Below are 22,838 nucleotides of genomic sequence, written 5' to 3' on the forward strand. Positions count from 1 at the left end.
TAACTATGTTCAATAAATGTAAGTTTAGAATCTAAGACCTCACCCAAGTCAGAAAATACATAAACTCTACGTAAAGGACAAGAATCAAACATGTAACTAAAAACGATTGGAACTTTTTTACGCGTAAAACTCATGGTTTTACATTTGTCAACATTTAAAACAAGATGATTATTATTGCATTGAGTTTTGTATGGTCGAAACTAAGTAATTTATAAATAAAACAAATAGAATAGAACCAAGGTGACTATCCAAAATTCCAAACAAATAAACTTGAACACTCATTACTAAATTTAACACTATTTAACACGTCTATCTTGCAAATATGAGGAGATCCAGTTTAAGAAACTGTCGTTAAAACCTTGCTGTGATAGATTTAAAAGTAATGTTTTATGGCACAATTTGACAAAGGCCTTGCTGAAATCAGTAAAGATACAATCTACTTGTTCATGCTTGTTCAAAGGACGTAAAGTTGAACAGATTAGTAGCAGTTGAATGCTTTTTAATAAAACCATGCTGGATATCACAGAACTACAGTGTAAAGAAAGGACGCTACAAACGATTGACTCAAATAGTTTAGGTATCACAGATAGTTTAGCAATAGGTCGGTAGTTCATTATTTCGTTTTTAGGACCTATTTTGTTTACTGGTATTATGAAGGAACCAGATAAAAGGAAACAGCGAGTTACTTAAAGACGTGCTGAAAAATACGCAGCACATTTCTTTAAATGGATGATGGTACACCGTCGGGACGAGGACTAAAGCATTCGTCAAGTTGTAGGATACTATTAAGGACAGTATGTTCACTTATAACGAAATTGATAGAATTAAAGCGGGGAAACTTAAAAACAGTGGTAGATGTGCTAGGAAAACTAATAGTATTATGTGGTGGCAGAGTCTTTAAAATCAATAAAACACAAAACACGAGATCTTAACTATATGGCAGTTTATTTAAGAATCGCCCCAATACAGCCATAGATAGTAGCTTTTATAACATTTAGCATAATACGGTACATTATATATGTAATCTTGAAGATCATACGATCATTATCATTGAAATCAAAGCAATGTAATTGGTTTCTATTTACTTATCTTGACTACAAAATGTTGCAAGTAGAAGACAGTACGGTTTGCAAAAACTGTGACTACTAATAAATTATCGCCTACAATTATAATCTACAAAAGCATCTTTGAAGTAGTTGCAAACATGTTCGCAATTATTCTCGGCTCATTACTATTTGATGTCGAATCAGTCATTAAGTTAGGGTACCCACATGTTTTCTTCTTACGATTAACGAATTTCCAAAAACAATCATGATTATTTTTATGGTTTAATTCAATTTTCCGAATGTAGTCATCATATAGGATGTTAGAGTAGTCAGTGAAAAGTTGTTTTATTATAATAAACGCCCTATAATCATCATCAGTTCTTGTTTGATTGTACTTTTTCAAAGCTTTGTTTTTTTTTAAGTTTTTAACGTGAGAATCAAACCGTGGTGGAACACCCAAGTTATTTCGAGTGTTTTTAAATAGAATCGTTTTGTAGAAACAGTGAATAAGAGTTAAAAAAAAAATGTTACACATATCGTCAATATTAAAGTTACAAAATAAGTGATCTCAATTGATCGTACATAATAAGTTAAAAAGATTTTCAAAATTACACCTACTAAAGTTAAATTCTAGTTTGTTGTTATTAAAAAGCATATTAGGTGAAGCTATGTTTAAATTAAGTGCCACGTATAATGCAGGATGATGGCGATCTTCGTCCACAATTTGTACAGCAGAAGAAATCACAGCTGCTTCAGAGCATATGGTTTCGGAGAAAAATACCAGATCGATTGTTTTCTATCTGTTAATAAAAACTCGTTTGAAGATGACGCGTTTATTGGAACGTAGAAGTTATCGTCGTCAATTGAATCCAATTGAGATTGGGTAAATTAAAATCACTAACAACCAGTACTTCGTCTTCAGGCACCAAAAGGATATAAATACTTTCTACACAGTTGTTTAGTTCTTCATAAACCTCGTTCTTGGAGCTTGAAGGTTTATATGCTGGTACAAGAAATAAATGTCCTTTTGCCATTTTAATTTTTAAGCATAGTATTTCGATGTATAGCGATAGTTTACCGAATTTTTATTTTTGTATTTAGCCTTATACTCGTATGTATAAAAGTATAAATACATACATTTCTTAACAACGATCATAACCAAATCAAAAAAAATTGAAATTATACTATAACTCTTAAACGTATAAATAAATTGCTTCTATATTGTCCTTTCGGGGGCTTCAGTAAGTAAGTTATGAGGAGGAATTATTCCGTAAAAAAACAATAATGTACGTCAAAATGATGTTCTAATGATATGCGATTCATCGCGTTTGGAACGGGGTCCAAAGCCTATACTCAAATGCCCATTCCTTCTCTCAGATTTCATTTTTTTCCTTAGAAAATCGTGGTTCTAGAACTAGGGGATGTATTCTTTATTCCAGTCAAATCTTCAACTCAAAAAAAATCCAATCATTTTGAGTTGTGATTTGTTTTATTTATATTTAGATATGGTATTGGCATTTTTGAATACAATCCATTCTGTTTTTTTCTGATGGCATCGAATAGTTTAGCAAACCTTTAAGGTTACAATTACAATTACAATTAATTTTTTAAAGGATCAATGTACTGCAATATTGGTGCACCTTTGCCATTCGCTAATTTTTTCCATGCACACAAATTAATTTAGTGTTTGGGAAGTTCATTTTTAACCTATGTATTTCTATGACTGCATCTCAAATACAATACAACAATGCTCTGTGGGTTTGTATATTCTACAATCTGGCGTCGACTTGGTGTTCGGTTGCACCTTAGATGTCAATATAGTTAAACAGGAGACAACTAAAGCTAATGTCGCCCCTAGCCAGTTTATATTTTCCCCCAAGGGAAGCATTGTGGGGTTCCTTGTTAAATTGCTTTCAGAGTCACTGAGCAATATACACACCTACCAGAGAATTCCGATTTCCCAATAATTGTCAACACCTGGATAGCAATCAGCGAAATAGGAATTTGTCCCTAATGCCCCAACAAAATTAATGAGACTAAGCCACAAGTGTTTGAGCACGGAGGGTCTATTAAGTTTGCGGCAAATAACACTCAATACACACAATACAGTCTTTTGATTCTACTAAGGTTAACATTTAATTTATTTCAATCACGTTTACATTGAACAAATAAACAAAAAAGTTAATGTCAGAAAAACCAATTTGAGGCGTGATATGACATATCTATGTATGGATGTACGAGTATGTATGCATCATGTACGCAATGTTGATATGGTACAAGCTGAAAATTTACATGCGCACTGTAGTGCGGTCAGTGTGAATTATGTTAACGTCGACAACCCTCATATTTGGAGTCAGGAAATTAGGAAGCCTGTCGGCTCCAGTTGGTGGTAGACGATCAAATGGGAAGCCCATTGCTCGACGGTCCGGATAGAGCCGGTCGCGTACACCGCAGAAACTTGATGCATCACTACAGGTTCCAACTAGATCTTGGTCAACCTAGTACAAAAATGTGGGTGTTAGAATTATGTGTATGTATGTTCTATTTCTAACAAAAAATTTAGATTACCCTATCGTCTTCAAAGTTCGAGATCATAACGAACAGCTCACAACGAAGACCCTCTGGTCTACCTTTTGGAATGAGCATGTGCTGCGGCCAGCCACATCCACAAAAGTTGAATTCAAGCTCTTCAGGAGTTCCACTCGCTGGACGATTGGTATCTAGGTTACGGAAGGTTCTTTCAAAGGGAATAGTGACACTAGATTCAGTTGATCGACGCCGAAGAGTATTTGCGCCGGGTTGTACTATAAAGAAAGTTTTATTCTTAATCTCATAAACAAAAACGCTTTTAAACTTACATGAAACGACAAACTTATCAAGCTCAATCATCAGTAACCGCTGGTCTCTCAAAAGCATAGGTTGTCCACGCTCATCGTTTTTCGGTCCGAGGAAAATGCGAACGGTTCCAAAACGTTGAGCTCCTCCAGCATTGTTGACATTGATGGTGTAGCTGAACGGAGTATGTTGTAAATGAGTTACTCTGGCGAAGACATTGCCTCTTGGCACAAAGTCTAGACCACGTGAGAAATCTATATCCGATTGTTGCCAAAAGGTTTGAAGAGAATTCGTTCCTCTATCATCATTGTCAACTTTTAAACCCGTTATCGATATATCCCTGTAGTTAAGTTGATTTTGGTTGTAGGTTGGCAAGGACTCCTTGTGCTCTTGAAAAACGTCATCAACAAATGCATGCCATTTATAAAACACAGGATCCCGCATCGCTGTAGCTGAGTCTCCTATAACTCCGAATGACTCCAGGAAACGGTGATCGGGGTCATGTGCATAGGATATGAAAACGTGGCCCATATTGTGAAGATCACCATAGAGTTGGCGATTTGGAGAAAGAATTGATGATTCCATCATATTGCCGAGAATATCAATACCCCGAGTCTCATCGAGATTCACCCGATTACCAGATTCCTAAAAAAATTAAAAAACATTAATTAAAATCTCAAATCACATTGATCTGATCTTACGTCAACAACGAATCCTTGGTGAATGGCTTCATAGAATCTATCTCTCCAGCGTTCCATATCACTAACATCCATTTTGATCTGGTCTAACTCACGGTCAAGATCTTTTATGACAGTGTTGGAAAATCTTGGTGGCCAAGCGCGACTAGAAACGAGCGAGTCCATTTTAGGAAAATAGCCTTCTCCAATGGGTTCACGCAAGTTATTTAAACGCTTTACTCGAGACATATTGTTACTGAAACGTTCTAAATTGTATCGAGCTATAATCTGCTGATGCATATAATAGAAAAGCTCCCCTCGGCGATCCTTAGCCACTATTGCGCGGTCGGAAGCCTCGAATGGGTATACCAAATGCCAATGCCAATGGTGCAGATTGATTCCCATATCCTCCCGGAAGTACCATAATCGATGTTCTTCATCCAGATCCGATGCAGTGTAGTCTTTTGGAATGATGATTGGCATGCGAGATCCATCTGGAACCACAGTGGCTTCTTCCCGAAGCTGGGTGAACACCATGGAATCAACATACTTCTCGGGAAAGGTCTCAACAAAGGAGGGTAAATTCAAGCCCTTGGTATCAGGTCGATGGAGGAGAGCCACCGAAAGGGCATAGTTAAATAAATATGCGTTGATTCGATCCCTAGCATAAGCAGCTATACTTTGCAGGTCATCAATTGAACGAACACCAAGGAAAATATCTATTAGTCTTCCAGCAATACGACGATGACGTGGGATAAACAAAGAAAATTGTTCACGACGACCCAAGGACATGGGTATTCTCAAATCTGGAACACTGATGTCCTTCACAGGTATTCTCTGTTCTGCTTTATCACCGTAACGACTTTGGACTTCATTTCCAATGGGACGGTAGCGGTCGGTAAGAAACTTGTCAGGGACATCGAAAACAGTGGACTTCGAAGTACCTTTCTCCATGAAAACAGGCTCAGTCGGACGATCGAAAAGCAAAAGTAGGTTGTTTTTGTTTGCCATTTTTTTATAAGTTTCAAAATTAATTAAATTGGAATAGCTAATGTTAATGTCAAGCGCGAAAGAACTCTCCAAAACAAATGTTATTCCTTTCACCGAAGCACTGGCTTTTTATGCAAAATTAAAATTGACCGCAGACCTATTAAATGCATATGCACATACAGTTTTGAGACATCAAGTAAAAGTTATCAGTTATCACTTATCAGTGAAAACATGCACTTTTTTCTGGAAAATCGTAGGATAACAATGCAAAGTGAAGCGATACTGATTGCAGCGCGTGCATCGATTATTTTTGTACAGCAAAATATGCAACCACAATAGATTTTTCACGACAATAAATCGCCAAATGTGTTTACCACAATGAATTGATAAATACACTTCGTCTTTGAAACTTTTGTATGGAACCTTCAACTTTGTTGCAGTTTTTTTTATCGCAAGTTATGTATTAAAAATATATCGTGTGAGTAAATGTAATCTGCTTAATATTAATTGCAAAGTGATTTTTAGTTTATGTTAACATCGAAAAAACCAAGATGAAACAGGTGTTCAGAAAGTGTGACTTGAAATCAAAACAAAACACTATTTTCAAGGCCGTAGCAAGAGCCTGAACTGTCGTCAAAAGTATTCCTTGACATATTGGAAAGCCATTATTGTTTTATTGTAATAATTGCACTCGGTCAAAAAGAAAATCATTTGCACGTAAAATTTCTTCTCTCAATTAAAATATCAAAAACTTGTGCTTTTCAAGAATAATTCTGGAGTCAATCAATGGCAGAATATTAAATGCAAAAAAAGCATTGACAAGTTTGATATTCACATGACATGTACAGTACATTGCACATATTGTACAGTGCACATGAGCAATCAGTACGTTCCTATGTATGTACATATATACTGTGAAACACTATCAAAATCAAAATATTATTCTAAAGTTGTTGAATATTGCATAAGTTAATAAAAAATACATTTACCCTAGAAAAATAATTGCGAGAAGTGAAATGATTTAAAATTCCATATCCTGGACTGGAAAAGGGGTGCCCTGTGCACGTAAAATTAATTTACGAAAAAAAGCTGTGCAGTGTTACAACTCATAGTCACAGTCTCACCGATTGTTGATGTACTCCTCTTGAGCAATTTGGTCCCTGCCTTCGCGTATCCTGTTTCTCATTCACAATATTCCCTGACCTACTTTATTTTCGCAGTGTCAGTGCCGGGTGTCTATACATGTGTGTATACGTACTGTTCATGGGTATAGGGGTGAAATTTTTAACTTTCAATTGAGTTAGGGTTTTTGCATCTGATCCAAGGTTTCAGGGCAAAAATTGTGACACCAACTAACATAGGAAAGCACAGACTTTTGAAAAACGCTAACGGGTAATAGAAAGCCCCAGCTATCAACAAATACTATCAGATTTTCAAGCTATTATTATTTCTTATATAATAGTCTGGAAAAGTTAGATTTTCACTTTGAATAGATTGCCAACAAATCCATATTTTGGTTAAGTCATCATTAGCTCCCTGAAAATGTCTCTTATTTAAAGGGGATCAAGTAAACTTTCTTGTGAGTCACTCGAAAACTATAGTTGTGTTTATGGGCTTATGCTTATGGGTAGGTTAGGTTAAAGTGGCTGTTTAAGATTGAAACCGAGACACTTAGGCCAGTTTAATGGCCCATTGTGATACCACATGAATCTTGAGGCTTCCTTCTTAGCTCAATGGAACCAGTTTAAGTCCCTTACGAAACGTGAGAGGCTGATTTAGATCGTTAAAGATGAACTCTCCTAGGTAATTCTTGCGTTTTTAAGCCAGAGCAGGGCATGTACAGAAAAGATGAAGATTTATTTCCTAATCTTCTTTGTCCATACAGTTTCTGCTTTCCTATTAGACAGTGCCCGGTTATGTCACCTATTATCGACCCTATATGCAATCTGCTTAGAGATAGAAAGCACCTTGAACGTTTTAAATCTAGTGTTGGCCAGATGTTTTTTGTGACCTGTCAAATGGTGATGTTGTTCCGCCTGGTGTTTGCCATCTTCATAGCGTCTTGCATTAGCAACAGTTTACAAGTAGCAATTGGTATGCCAGTATGAGGCATATGCCTTACAGTTACCTGGAATGTCTCTATGGCCCGGCACTCAGAAAAGGTGAATATTAAACGCTGTGCCACCTCTATTAGAGATGATCGACAGTTATGGACTGTTATAGAATTTGAAGAGACAGAGTCCAGAGATTTTATAGCAGCCTGACTACCTGATAAAATACGGCTATCGCAGATGTTGATATCACGTTTTCTTTAAGCCAGGACAAGACTTCTTATGTCGCCAAAACTTCCATCTGGAACACGCTACAGTGATTCGGAAGGCAAAACGAGAGACTTAATTTCAGTCGTAATTGTTTCTAAATCTTACATAAAGTCCAAATTTCCCAGATTCACGCTTTTTAGAACCATACATTGTATGACACCACTGTTACTTAACAAAGATTTAAATTTTACAACACAAAATATAAAAAATAAATATACCACATCACCAACAGGATGTGGGCGCACAAAGCTTGACCTTTATAAACTTAAAATTAGGTAGGTATACATTCCAAAAAAGGATGTTCAAGTTTTTGAAGCAGTTGTGCTGTACAAAGGTATGTGTGTGGCCATATTTTTTGTGGAGCAAATGATCCACACTGAAAAACTGCGGACAATATAGATATGGATTCTGAATTCAACTATGGGCTTTAAACTCGTCGGGTTTTTAGTCTGCTTAAATTGATATCTCTATACGTTTTATGAAAATTACCTATGTTTTGAATTTTTCTTAATTCCTGCGAACAAATTATGAAAGAAGCTAAAGCTATTTGAGAAATGTGACGCATAAATATTGTTAACTTATAAGTTCTGAACAACATTTTAGGTAGAATATGCTTTAATTAATGTTTATTCAGACAGATTGTTAAGGCGCTTACCTTGGTTAACTTTTTAATTAAATGTATGATTAGTATAGCTTTCAAAAAGTATTATGTTGCATGTTTTTATGTTATTTGTATGTTTTAGAAGAAATTTATCTTGTATCTTGTATCTTGTATCTTGTATCTTGTATCTTGTATCTTGTATCTTGTATCTTATATCTTGTATCTTGTATCTTGTATCTTGTATCTTGTATCTTGTATCTTGTATCTTGTATCTTGTATCTTGTATCTTGTATCTTGTATCTTGTATCTTGTATCTTGTATCTTGTATCTTGTATCTTGTATCTTGTATCTTGTATCTTGTATCTTGTATCTTGTATCTTGTATCTTGTATCTTGTATCTTGTATCTTGTATCTTGTATCTTGTATCTTGTATCTTGTATCTTGTATCTTGTATCTTGTATCTTGTATCTTGTATCTTGTATCTTGTATCTTGTATCTTGTATCTTGTATCTTGTATCTTGTATCTTGTATCTTGTATCTTGTATCTTGTATCTTGTATCTTGTATCTTGTATCTTGTATCTTGTATCTTGTATCTTGTATCTTGTATCTTGTATCTTGTATCTTGTATCTTGTATCTTGTATCTTGTATCTTGTATCTTGTATCTTGTATCTTGTATCTTGTATCTTGTATCTTGTATCTTGTATCTTGTATCTTGTATCTTGTATCTTGTATCTTGTATCATGTAATTTTTAAGCAGCCAAATACTTCTATATCTTTTTTGAAGTATACCTTATCTATTTGATGTCTGTAATTTTATAACAAAAATTTAAAGACAAGTTTTTCCTAAAGATAAGAAGATGATTTTGAGTATATACATGCACATAGCTACTGTTTGGTCAACAAAGTCCACTAAACTCTTTTATGCATCACTTATACGAAAAGAACATTTTTTAAATAAGAAACAAAAACAATTTCCTTCAGACTTTTTGGTGCCTTAAGGATAGTAAATATACTTAAAGTGAATGGCTCTCTTGTGGGTGGCTGCTGGCAAGACTATACCAATTCATTATGACATCACAGTTATACAAATCCTCAAAGTAAATTAAAATTTGCCATTATTTTCTTTCTGAACTTTCAACGAAACGTGAGATGTATAGCTTTTCTACGCACTACTTGGTATTGTATAGAAGGCGTTATACTGTTGTCGCGACTTTTTGTCGCCAGTTTCATCGAAGATTTGGGTCATAAAATTTATTTTTTTCTTTAGAAATTATAATATTGTATAATAAAATTTTTGAAAGAAGTATGATTACTGGAAATTTGTGTTATGTTATTATGTTTCTAAAAAACATTAATGGGTAACATTTGAAAGATTGAAAAAAAAAACTGTTAAGCTGTTATTAATAGTTGTACTCAAATTAATTAACTGCTGGTAGATCTTTTTAGAGGGAATTAACTTCTGAAGAAGAAAAGCATCAGAGATCAGATTTGGTTAACCTTAAGTTGGGCTTATATTACACACTGTATATCATGCTGAATTTTGAGCTCATTTTATTTTAAAATACAATATTTGGACCCACTTCCATAACTTGTATCATATCTGTTTCTAGTCCAGCGTTAAGGAGAAAAATATTAATGGGAAAACGATGATTTTGTTTTTTGTATTTTCGAGACGGAGGGAATATAAATTTCATACAAGATATTAATAAGTTCTGTAAAATGATTGCTTGTGCTATTTAATTTAGGAATAGTGTGTTTTGCGTCTATAATTATGTAGTTAAATTAAACACTTTGTGATTTTAAAACTGTGACTTTAAATTACAAGTAAATCTGAAATTAAAATAAAATTTATAATTTAAATGTATTTGGTATTTTGATCCAAGTTTCTGTAGAGTTTTTTTTTCTTACAACATTTGGGATTTGAAAAAAAGCCATTAATTACAACCAATGAGGGGTTGTGATTTGTTTATGTAATAGTTCTTTATCGTTTATACTGCTGTTAAATTCACCAGTGGGGAAACGGAAATCCTTTTTCTTTTGCATTTGAATCCTTTTCTTTTTTTCACTCTCATGTGGTTGAGGCTGCATCACGGTCGGTGTGGTGTGGCGTAATTGCCGGAAATAATTTTTTTTACTTTCAATCTTGTTTTCACTTTGATTAGAATGTTCATTCAGAGGAGTTCCTCGGGGAAGTGTCAGTATTCTTGATTTCTGGTGGTATGTAGTTTCGTGACGTAATTGATATGTACACATATATATACCTACAAATGCAATGAAAGATTAGGTATATTTCAGGTGGGAAGTAACCTAGTTACCAACACCAGTTATGTGCACGTCAATTTATATTCTTATTTTTAGTATTATTGATTTGTGTATAGAATTGGGATTTAAGTTTAAAAGCACTTCAATACTAAAAAATTTAGTACAACAGTTATTATACTTTTAAACAAGAAACTTCTCTGCCTTTTTATTGATTGGAAGGAAACAAATTTAAGCCACGAGCAAAATAATAATTCCATTTCAAAAATGTTGGGTTTTGAATTTAATTTTGTATGCATCGATGAAAATTGAAACGACATTCATTTTTCAATAAGGGTCTAAGAAATATTTTTACTTAAATTTAATCAGATCTAAAAGAACTTTTTTTGACCTTTACAATTTGTTTCTGTACCCTTTTACGCTTCGAAAAATTGTAGATTTAGTTAATTAGGTTTATTATTTTAATGGCTTATTTATTTCTTAACATGATTAATTCTTTTTTACTTTTTTCTAACGTCCGTTTACCATACTGACATTTGAAACATGATAACATAAACAGAAATAAGATTAAGTGATACAAATGTGTACTGGTTTATATTACTACCAATCTTCTTCAACAAAGACTTTTCTAAATTGTTGTGATTATTGTTGTTAGGATCATCCCTTACCTGGTCGCCATTGAGTATTTATTTGTTTATTTATTTATATATTTATTTCATATACGAGCTACAGGCTCAACAGATGCAAAAAAGAATAAATACATAAGTATATACAAAAAAATAAATAATTTACAATACATAGCTAATTTCTTAAAAATAAATATTACAAATCCTTTTTCAATTTGTTTCTATATTACTTCGTTGAACTCCCTATGTCAATATGACTAATTACTTCGTTGAACTCCCTAATTTAATTGAAACTAGTTAATACCATAATTTTTCTTATGTTTGTTGAGCTTGAGAATCTGGACAAAAATTCCAGAATATTGTCTATTACAAAAATTTTGTGAAACGATTCTGAACTTTCTCAATTCTATACGGAAAAGTTTGTTGGAAAGGATTTCATATTATATCAGCAATTCTCAAGCATTTATCTGTTTTCCTGCTGTGTTTATTAAAGTATCTGAAGGCAAATTTTGTAATGAATGAAATATATCTACACACGTATTCAAATTACAAAGGTACAGTAGATGATCGGTGTAGAACAAAATTTAGATTTAGCAATTCTCCTCTTGGTTTGGAAAAACGTGTATTTTTTTTTAATGAGTTCCTATTTGGAAGGAACGAGCTCTTTTGCAAGTTGACGCTCAGACTGCTATAGTAGTATTCCAAACTTCTCACAAAATTTTCTCCTTGGCATTTATTGTGGCTCCCTTGCAGTAATGATAGTGAAAATTTGTTTCAAGGCAAGCCAATTCTTCGCATAATATTGTTCCTTTTCTTTGCATAACTACATCTAAAACTCTTCTTGGTATCCGATTAACTTTAATTCTTAAAACCTTTATAATTAAGTTGAAGTTCATGACAAGTGATGAACAATGCCGCAAAGCTTAACAACTTTTGTTAGCACCGTGCTCAACGTACCTGTTCTTGATGCACCTTTCAAGCAGGTGTTAAGAAACAAAATTTTGTTGGGCCTCATAGTCACCTTCTCTGTGAAGCTTGGGTTGGGTTTGATATCCCGGTTTTAATACTCCCGTTTCTTAAAATAACGATTTTAAAATCCAGTCTTTTATAATACCGCTTTTTTTAATCCCGTTTTTTATTATCCCGATTTTGCAATCAAAATTAGTTGCTTAATTTAAAAAAAATTGCGCGATTTTGGATTCATTTTAGTGTAACTTTTAACAAATGTAACAGATCAAAAAATAAAAATATAAAGTAAAGTAGTATTCTCTTAAAACAAAACAACAAACTCAAATTAAAATTAAACAAAGTCAACGATAGTTGAAAGACCGTTATAGAGAGGTAGATTTGCTGAAGGACGCATTTTGTTTGTACTTACTTAAGGTAGCGCTACAGGTAGCTTGGTCCGTAGCTAGCTGTATCCAGTTTCGCACGCCAACTTGGTTGAGGTCTACACCCACCTGCGCCATGCGCCTCCTGAGTAGCGGTCTCACTGTACTGCGCCGTCCCTCGGGATTGGATTCAAAGACTTTCCGGTCTGGAGCTTAGATGTGCATTCGATCTACATGACCTAGCCATCTAAGCCGTTGGACTTTAATTCTGTTAACTAGTTCAGCGTCGCTGTACAGCCCGTACAGTTCGTCGTTATATCTTATCCTCCATTCTCCATCTATGCATACAGGACCAAAAATCACCCGAAGAATTTTTCTCTCGAAGTATCGTAACACGCTTTCATCTTTCTTTGAGAGGGTCCACGCCTCAGCACCATAAATTATGTTTTGTCGACGTCGTCGTTGTCCAATCTCCTTTTTTGATGACAGCATATACTTGGTCACTAAACCCTTCTTCTTCACTTCCGTCGCAATGCTCAAAAACGGTCCACTTATATCACGCTTTGATCTTCTGTAGAGCTCATCCCTATGGATGCTGTCATACGCTGCTTTAAAATCGATAAAGAGATGGTGGGTATCGATTTGAAGCCCCTAGGTTTTTTCCAAGATTTGCCGTAGTGCGAATATTTGGTCGATAATGGACTTTACTGGTCTGAAGCCACACTGATAAGGACCTATTAGGTTGTTGACGAACGGCTTCAGACGTTCACATAATACGGCAGATAGGATCTTGTATGCAATGTTAAAGAGACTGATGCCTCTGTAGTTGGCGTGATTTAGACGGTCTCCTTTTTTATGTATCGGGTGAACTATGCTGAGATTCCACTCATCCGGCATGTTTTCCTCCGACCATATTTCGCAGATGAGTTAGTGCATGCTAACTACCAAGTCATCGGCTGCTGCTCTAAATAGCTCAGCAGTGATGTAGTCAGCTCCAGTAGCTTTGTTTGACTTCAGTTTTGATATAGCTATCTTCACTTCGTCGAGGGCGGGTAGGTGGGATTGTTGATCTGCGTCGCCTAGGTTGAGTGGTTCTATCTCCCTTACGGCGAAATTTGGTTCGTCATAGCCGTTATATAATTTGGAGAAGTGGTTTTTCCATATTCTCAACATAGATTGCGGTTCTACTACGATGTTCCCCTCACAGGCTTTGGGATGTTTGTGAGATTTGTTTTATCTTTTGGTAAAATTTACGCACCTCATTCCTGTTGTGATATCCCTCTATCTCCTCGATCCGCTAATGCTTTTTTTTTCCATCTAAGAAGCGGGTGTTCCTCTGTCTTCTTTTGCTCGTAGAGCTCGCAAGCACCTCTGGTCCTTCTGTGCAGCGTCGTCAAACCAGGGGTTTCGCTGTTGTAGTCGTGTGAAAAATAGCACTTCAGAGACGGTATCCCTGATGGCTGCGAGGCAATGTTGTTACTGGTTTTCAATGCTTAATGCAGGTAGCATAGAACTCCCTTAGAGATTATTAGATAATTGCGATTGTAGCCGTCTAACGTCTAAACTACTCACAGTACTTCCTTGTTTTGGCTTGGACCGGGATATCCGTAGCCGTTCCTTGGCTACAACGAGGTAGTGGTCCGAGTCAATGTTGGCCCCTCAGCAAGTTCGGACATCCTGTATACTGGCAAGTGCCGTGCGTCGATCGCAATGTAGTCAATCTGGTTGACGGTTGATTGATCAGGATATTTCAATGTCCCCTTGTGGATATTAAGATGTGTGAACTGCGTACTAGCTACCAGAAAGTCTCGCCCGCAGTTAAATCGATCAGCCTGAATCCGTTGTCGGAGATGGTCTGGTGCAGGCTGTATCTGCATTTTGTTTGTGCAAGAATTAATATTAAAAACAAACAAAATTATGATATTATTATTATTAGTTTAATTTGTAGTAATTATATTATATAAGTCAAGTGATTTAACATTCAAACCTTTGATTCCTATTGTTATTCAGTTTAATGCACGTATTTTGTAAAAAATCGGAATTGTTGTGATTTGACGGGATTTTAAAAAGCGGGATGGTAATTGATCGGGATTTTGAATAAGCGGGATTTTAAAAAACGGCATTTCAAGAAATCGGTATTTTAGAAGACAGAATTATAAAATTTGTCTTTTGGGAATTTTTAAAAACGGGATTTTAAAAAGCGGGTTTTCGATACGCTCTCCTTGTCGAACTTTTACTTAGATGATGAAAATTAATTGATATGCCTTGTAGACGAAAAGTTGGTTCGACCTCAGTCAGTTGTACAGTTTGTGTTGGTTGACTTTTGATCTTCAATGGGACATGTTGCCTCTTCCGAATTCGATTCTTCTCTTCTAAACGTTGAATAAGTTTGTCTCTTCGTTTTAAGAATTTTGATGACTTGTACTTGGCAGGTTTGGTACAGTTAAATGAACATAGAGGGGATCGTTGGTTGACAGAGTGTCTATCCAACTTTTGTCACTAAAGTCAAACCAGGCATCGCACCAGTTCGGCTACATAGAATGTACAAACTTAACTTAACTTAGGTCCTCAGACTTGTTAAATCCGTTGGGAACTACTAATACTACTACGCCAACTCGCCATCGTGCACGTTTTCCGGAGATGTGTTTCAGCTCCCTGCAACTTAGTGAGCCTAGTGACGCTGATTCCGTCTCGACTGTTTTGCGCCATGTGCTTCTCGGTCGTATAGTTCTTCTTCCTTCTTGTGTGAGCGGATTCCACTGCATTGCTTACCATGCAATGCTGTCGTTGCCTTTAAGAAGCGTATGTCCAATCCATTGCCACTTACGCCTTCGTTTAATAGAATTTATAGGTTTGGTTAGAATATCCTTAGGATGTTACAAAGACATCTATTCAGGAAGGTTAGCAGCTTTCTTGTTATAGCTTAAGTAACCTTCCAAGTGCTGTACCTATAAAGAAGTACACTTTAAGAGCGTTGACCAATCTCATTTTTGATTCATCAATGAGCAATTCATGAATCTGCACTTCGTCCGAAACAAAACATTGGTTGCTACGGTTTTCCAGCTGCCGACGTTATTGAGCTATATTTTTAGTAAGTTTGATGAGCGTGTTATCTCAACAAAAGGGCCAGTCGATTGGCCACTTCGTTGGACTCTAGACTATTTTCATTTTGGCTACGTTAAGTCTTTGATACATGCCAAAGTGCGATCACCGCTGGAAGAACTCAGAGCCAACATTTTTTTTTAACTAAATATAGCAAATAAATGTATGGCCGATTATTCAAAAATTGGGTAAAACGTAAAAGGTGCCGAACGACACGACGGTAGCCATATGAACAAAGTTGAGTTAAATTTATAAATATTTTGATTGTACTTAAAAACGGTCGTACATTTTTTGAGATATCTAAAATAGCTTGCTTTTTATTTAAAAAAAAAGTGGTCAAGTAATTATTGATGACACACAAATATATGAGCGTTATTAAACTATTTTTAAGCAAACACTATGTAGTTTTAAAATGATTCAATAATATGGCTGTAAGTATCTTAAAGTAGGTATATTTAAATCTTTAAATACCCGAAAATTATTTTCAAATTATATTTGTCGAATAACTAACTGCGTTTCAAAATACCAATATTATGTATGTACTTACACTAAAAACATACTTACTCTTTCAAAATTGTACCTAAAATTTAAGTACATGCATATGGTATACACAAAAAAAAAACAATTTAAAAAATACAGCTCTCCAAATAAAACCATCACATAACTAAAAGTTTATATTAACATTCAACGGACAACTCCCGCTCAACAACGCTGGACAAGTATACTAAATTAAGTTATGATGTTACGTACCATGGTATATCCTCTATTCTTTTAATATATATAATACACAGTTATTTTTGCACTTTGTTTGAGTATATGTGCTTACAATTTCTTCCAAAATAAATTATTCAAAAGGACACCATCATGCCCGGAAACGGACGACTGGAAATCCAAAAGAAAGAAATGAAGACAAAATGTATCACATCGTCTATGGTGAATTGTTTGCAGTAGACAAATGCTGAATCCCAAATGCTCACATCCTAGACCATTTGAATGAAGTATTATGCATCGAATTCTGGGCGGATATCCTTATTCTCTGACATCCGTATATTCGCCATTTGGGCGTGTGTTCTTTTTCCCTTCGTATTTTTTAGATATGCGGAAAGAAAGTATGAAGCAAAAGCGAAAAATCACTATCAACAAGGCTATAAAAGTCAGGAGAATAAGAAAATCAATGCCCTTGAGCACCAACTAGATGCGAGCTGAGCTGAGTCCCCATACTTTTTAGAGAGATGTTTAGGTGTAAATATTAAGAGGATTTAGCATTCGAAGTCATGGCAAGTCTATCTAAAATTCCAATTCCTAAGGCTATCAAATTGTTTATTTATAATCTCTTTGTCTATAATTATTGCTAGCATTGATATTATATTCATTTGGTTAGTGGTGTGTTGTAAACCTCAACGTAATTATTAATTTGTGTGAGAGTAAGTTATATTCACGATAAAATACTCGTATATTATATTTAAACAAATTGAACAAAGATCCGCAGACTTATTAACTTTAAGTGTTTTTTAGATGGAGGGTGATCTGATCCGAATCAGACCTAGATTATAAACCAAGTAGCATTAAATCCAAATACGTGAAGAAGTAAAAACTAATTCTTTTCTGAGGTGTGTTTTTCGGTGCCGTGAAATAAGACTGACTCTCAAAAATTGGCCTTAAACCACATCACAAAATTGAAATAAATCAAACTTTCAACAGTTGGTCATATGTATGGTCATATGTACTGTGATAAAGTGAAATACGGCCAAACTATTGTAAGAATTAACACCAACTTATTTTTACAATGCCCCCGTTTGGGCACATTATAGGATTTGGTTAAGGTGCGAGGTTGAGTGCATGAAAAGCGTTTTTAAAAGTGAAATAAAACCAATTTGCCTCATTTCATTTTGTTAAAGTGTAATAAGACAAATATTTTGAAAGTTTTTTTTATTACACTTTACAAAAGTGAAATAAGGCTAATTCTTGAAATTTGGCCTTATTTCACGGCCAACCATACTGTTGAAAGTGTAATAAATCCAATTTGGCTATAATTTACTTTGTTCAAGTGTTATAAGACCAACTGTTAAAAATTAGTTTTATTTCACTTAAAACATTTGAAATAATGCAATTCTTGAATGTTGGCTAATTTAACTGTGCTTTATTTAACGGCGTTGTCTTTTTCTTATGAGTCACCCTAAAAGACCCAGAAATATAATGGTGTTCTTTCTTTTTTATTTACATATTTTGAAGTTAAAAATCATATACACCCGAGTTTTTATTATTTTATGAACTTCGAAAAAAAGTTCAATTTTTAAAAATTAAATTGTTACGAGCAAGGCTAAGAGCATTTCACTTTCGATTTGAAAGATTGATAGATAAAATATGGGGTGCCCTATTCACTTGCCTTAAAACTCGGGTGATACCTATAGAGAAAAATCTTAACTTAACAACACACTACTTCATGCTTTATCGTGGGAAACTGTTAAAAATATACATACATATAGTGACAGTTAAAAAAATGTTCGAGACGTGGGAAAAGTGCTTACAGAAGAGCTGGAAAATGTTGACTTGTGTGAGATTGCTAATGAGTTCATGACTGCAGAATTAAAGTGGAAATTTAACACATGGGAAGCACATGGGAAAACTGGGACCAAGTATAGGAGACGAAAGCTTGCGATATGCTCTTATTGAGGTTGAAAACTTTGTAAACACAAGGTTTTTAACAATTGTGTCGCTGTATTTAGCTGATGATGAAAGCTGACTCCTAACCATTTTCTTTCAACCTCTTGACCTGCAAAACTACGACTACACAATTTTTTAGAGTTTTCTAATTTTGGAATTGGAAATTTTCCTCTGATCGAGTTTCTTCCATTTTATGCTGTGGTTATAACACTACAATTCGATCATTTTTTACTATGAGCTGCGATTTTTATAATGAATCTTATCTCAATTTTATGAATAAATATATCCCTAAGATATCTTTTCTTGGACGTATGTTTTTAAGACCGCGTGTATTATATATATGTTTTATTAATGTACCACAAAAAACATGCCAGAAATGTTTTCAAAAGGTGAAAGTTACATATCTTTATAATTGAACTTTTTATTCCAGTTATTTATTTTAATCTTCGACCATATTTACAGCCATTCTGGTAATAAGTAAAATTAAATCAAAAAGGAGAAAACAATAATAATGTTGAAAAATAAAAATTTTATTATTAAATCTTTCCGCTTGGCGAAGGGAAGTCATTTCATTTCTCATATTTTATTTATCGCCACTCTTCAATGGATTCGAGCATGCAGACTACCTAGGTACCTGAGATTTTAATTAAGAAAGTTTACGATCCCTTTTCTGCTGCGACTTAAGTAGTTTTGAAGGGCTTTACGAGGAGGTAGTATACAGTTGAAACTTTTGGTTGGTTATTCTGCACTAAAATTTAAGTTTCTTACTGCTTGACCTATTCTTTCAATTTACGACCCATGACTGTTGCACTTTTTCCTAGGTATGAATTAATCGTAATTTTTCTGTATCATTTTCATTGTCTGTGGCTAAGTTTTATTTATATTTAGTTTATGTATAAATATTATAATACTCGTACATCATCTGATTGTGTATGTTTTTATTTTTATTTCAGGAGGAACAACACAAAGAATCAGATAGTCTGTCATCTTTGCCACAAGCATCATTCAATTACATCAACTCCATCGTTGGCAGTGGTGTTATCGGTATACCATATGCCTTTCATAGAGCTGGATTCGGCCTAGGGCTGTTGCTACTTATCCTTGTAGCCTGCATAACTGACTACTCGTTGATCCTTATGGTGAGTATCATTTATGGATGAGAGTGTGGTATACTGCTTAGCTCATGATGATAAATTGTATAAGCATTAAGCATCACTACACAATCTACACCCTGCGTAAGGATAATTGTATCTTGTTACCCTTTGCGATGTGATGTGATAGGGGAGGAAGCTGAGAATGGGTAAATGAATACGCTTTGATTGCGAAGCTTGCCAACCACTTCATTACTATTATTTTTACATATAATGCATAGTTCTGTTTTAGTCAATAATTTTTTCTTGTAGAAAAAATTAAGTTTATATAAACTTGACGCAATTATTGTAAAGGTTTTTATTTTATTTTTGTTTTTTTGGCATTCTATGAAAAGTTTTTAAAGATAAGGGAAGTGTAAGCAAAGAAATATCATTCAAAACACATTCACTAAAACCATAAGTTAATCAGGACCAATTTATGAAATATCGACAAAAGATTTTTTTCTTTCTTTATTTATAATTATTAACTTTGGTGGGAATTTTAGTTATTGTATTTTCCCAAAGCTTCAAGATAATCTGCTTATATGGATTATCTGCTTATATGGCTCTTCTTAATTTCCGAATATTGTCTGGTGCATTTAATACGGTCTCTATTTCGGAGTGTGTATTACTTTGCAGTAGCTGATTATATGATAGAGCGTGTTTCTTAACTATTCTTGTAACCATTTCAGTTTGAAGGCCATGATAAGTGCCTGACCATAAATGCCTAGCTTTAAGAGTGCACATAAGCACTTATCTCTGTATTTACAAAAATAAAAAAAAAAATTAAACCAAAAAATATTTAATTTTATTTAAGAAATAGAAAAATACATTAAAAACATCAATTGACTGGTATTGAAAACTTATTAAAAACCGAACTTTGTATTAAAGAAGTAAAGTAATCAGTTATTTTGGTTTGTGTTGCGTTATGGAATCTGATTTTAAGCATTTTTTTTCAATACGCTCGATTTCATTATCATCCGTGTTGTTATGCTCAAAAATCTTCTCAAGATCGTCAGCGCTTTTAAAGTTTCGGTGAAGCTGGGCGGCTCTTAATTTTCTTCATTATTTTCAACATCTTCCTCATCTTCTTCTTGAACTTCATTATTTATTTCCGCTATTATTTACTATTCTGATAAAACTCCATAACACAGGATATTGTCATCGCTCTGGACATAGTCTTCAAAAATAGTTGGATTTATTGGAACGTCCCATATAAATAATATATTCACTGACTCCACTGTCTTCAGCAGAATCTAACTGGTGAATCAAATGGAATCCAGTCTAGAAGAAAATAAGATGAAATCATAATAACAACATTCTATACAAAATAATATGACTAATTTAGCTAATCTCTAAACATAAGACTTACCTTTCGAAAACAATTTGATATGGCATCACGTTTAACAAGCCACCAAGCTCGTTTGACGTTTATGAAGGCGTTAAGAATTGTGATTGATTTTTAAAAATTGTTTTATTGTCAAGCCATCCTTGATTGCCAGCAATTGTTTTCGGACTATTATTGGACGTAAATAGGCCTTAAAGCAGTGAATTATGCCTTGATCGAGTGGCTGCAAGATCAAAGTGCTGTTTGCTGGTAAGAATTGTTTGAATGTCATCGACATTGCAGAGAAAATAAAGAGTGAGTCGTCTTTTTTATCAATTTTTCCACCTGTAGAAGTGTTACCCTTTTTTGTTAAAGTACCATCTGGTAAGGCTTTGAAACAAAGGCCACTTTCGTCTGCATTAAAGATCTTCATATTTTCGTACATGGAAATTAGACTTGGCAAAACTTTTTGGTGATATAGATCAGCCCCTGAAACATCTGCGTCTCTTCTTCGCTTCCAGCGCCAAAGTCAGCCTTTTGTTGGCTCAAGGTCTTCATTTAATTTAACAGCAAACTCTTAAGCCTTGTTAATTCCACTGATTATAGAATTTTGAGATCGCATTTGATCAAACCATTTAGTAAGGCTTTCTCTACTTTTTCATTAGAACTCTTTCGCAAACATTTTCGTTTAGAGTTTTGGTTTGTTTGTGCATCGCATGTAAATTGTTCAGCAATTTCTTTTCTTGATTTTGTTTTGCTTTCAACCAAGCGGATTATTTGTAGGTTATGTTTAATTGAAAGTTCAGTCAATTTTCGGCCCTTTCCAGGAATTTTGCACAATTCTTATGAATAAAATTTTTAATGAAAATGTAAACAAACTTACAGTTTAAACTTAACGACAAAACAAAATTACTTTGACAGTTCAAATTTTGACATTGACAGCTACCTAGTTAGTCTCCCCCATTGTAGTAGATTAAGATTATTACTTTTTAATATTTAAATTTGAAAGCATGAAGCACAAGGAAGCGCTAGATGAAAGAAGATTTTGTCTTTTTCTGCTGATTTCAATTGTGTATTTAAAAGAATTTTTTTTTAGGTAAATTTCAATTTAAGTATACAAAATAAAATTCAATTAAGCGGGGATAGTAGTTAAGCGATAGGTACTTATTAGATGAGTTCTATATTGAAACAACCTTAAACTGTTGGTTCTAAAAAAATACAGGTACTTATGTGGGTTAGGAACTTATGCGATATAGGTACTTATCCGGGTTACACTGTTTTCCAAGAGAAATGTATTATTCCACGAAAAACTTTGATTGGAATTTTTGAGACAACATCATCAGTAGTTGTTTTCTGGAGTACAGCTCAATAGTTAGATGACAAAATTACATACGGGTTTCAGTATTTTCTTACATAATATTAGTTTACTCGGGATAGATATGTCAAAATTATTTCCTACTAACCGATACATTCTTTTGTACTTCAAAGAAGGTCAGCTGGTACTCAATGAACTATCCCTTCTATATTCTTTTCAGTACATCAGATTCCTTTTTCTTTGGTACAAAGTAATGTTTGTCGTACTGTACTGTAAGGATTCGGATCGGAAAATAAGCTTTACGTATTTTTTAGTACTGCTTTATAAGGTCCCTTTCAAGGTTTTACTGAAGTCCAAAGTAAAAACCTTGTTAAAATCTTGAGCAAAACATAACCGAGAATTGTGCTTTTCCACCACCTATGCAATTTGATTACTTGGTCTATCATATAATGTTTATTTCTTAATCCAAAGTTATGATTCAGAGTTAGTCGTGCTTTTTCTATTATTCTGCTTCAAGCCTTTTCAGTAGCAAGTCTGTAAGATTTTACTTCTTTTCGTTGCTTACCTTATTTAGGTATAAGAATGAATCCTGAATAGTAATAAGATCGTACC

The 22,838-nt window shown here is 34.3% G+C and overlaps 2 protein-coding genes across 3 annotated transcripts in view; one reads left to right on the forward strand and one right to left on the reverse strand.

Annotated features, from left to right (window-relative positions):
• Positions 1-22,838, forward strand: part of LOC129949632 (putative sodium-coupled neutral amino acid transporter 11) — a 123,807-nt gene that overhangs the window by 45,890 nt on the left and 55,079 nt on the right. For both annotated transcript variants that reach the window (XM_056061203.1, XM_056061204.1), the window contains exon 4: positions 19,408-19,593. In XM_056061203.1, the coding sequence (XP_055917178.1) occupies positions 19,408-19,593 (186 nt within the window). The remainder of the gene's footprint in view (positions 1-19,407; positions 19,594-22,838) is intronic.
• Positions 3,164-5,656, reverse strand: LOC129949631 (phenoloxidase 2-like). The gene is made up of 4 exons (XM_056061202.1): positions 4,583-5,656; positions 3,905-4,526; positions 3,615-3,850; positions 3,164-3,544 (listed from the first exon to the last, which is right to left on the reverse strand). The coding sequence occupies exons 1-4, from the start codon at positions 5,567-5,569 to the stop codon at positions 3,335-3,337; spliced, it is 2,055 nt and encodes a 684-aa protein (XP_055917177.1). The 5' UTR covers positions 5,570-5,656; the 3' UTR covers positions 3,164-3,334.

This window comes from Eupeodes corollae, chromosome 3 (assembly GCF_945859685.1).
Source record: "Eupeodes corollae chromosome 3, idEupCoro1.1, whole genome shotgun sequence".
Taxonomy (NCBI): Eukaryota; Metazoa; Arthropoda; class Insecta; order Diptera; family Syrphidae; genus Eupeodes; species Eupeodes corollae.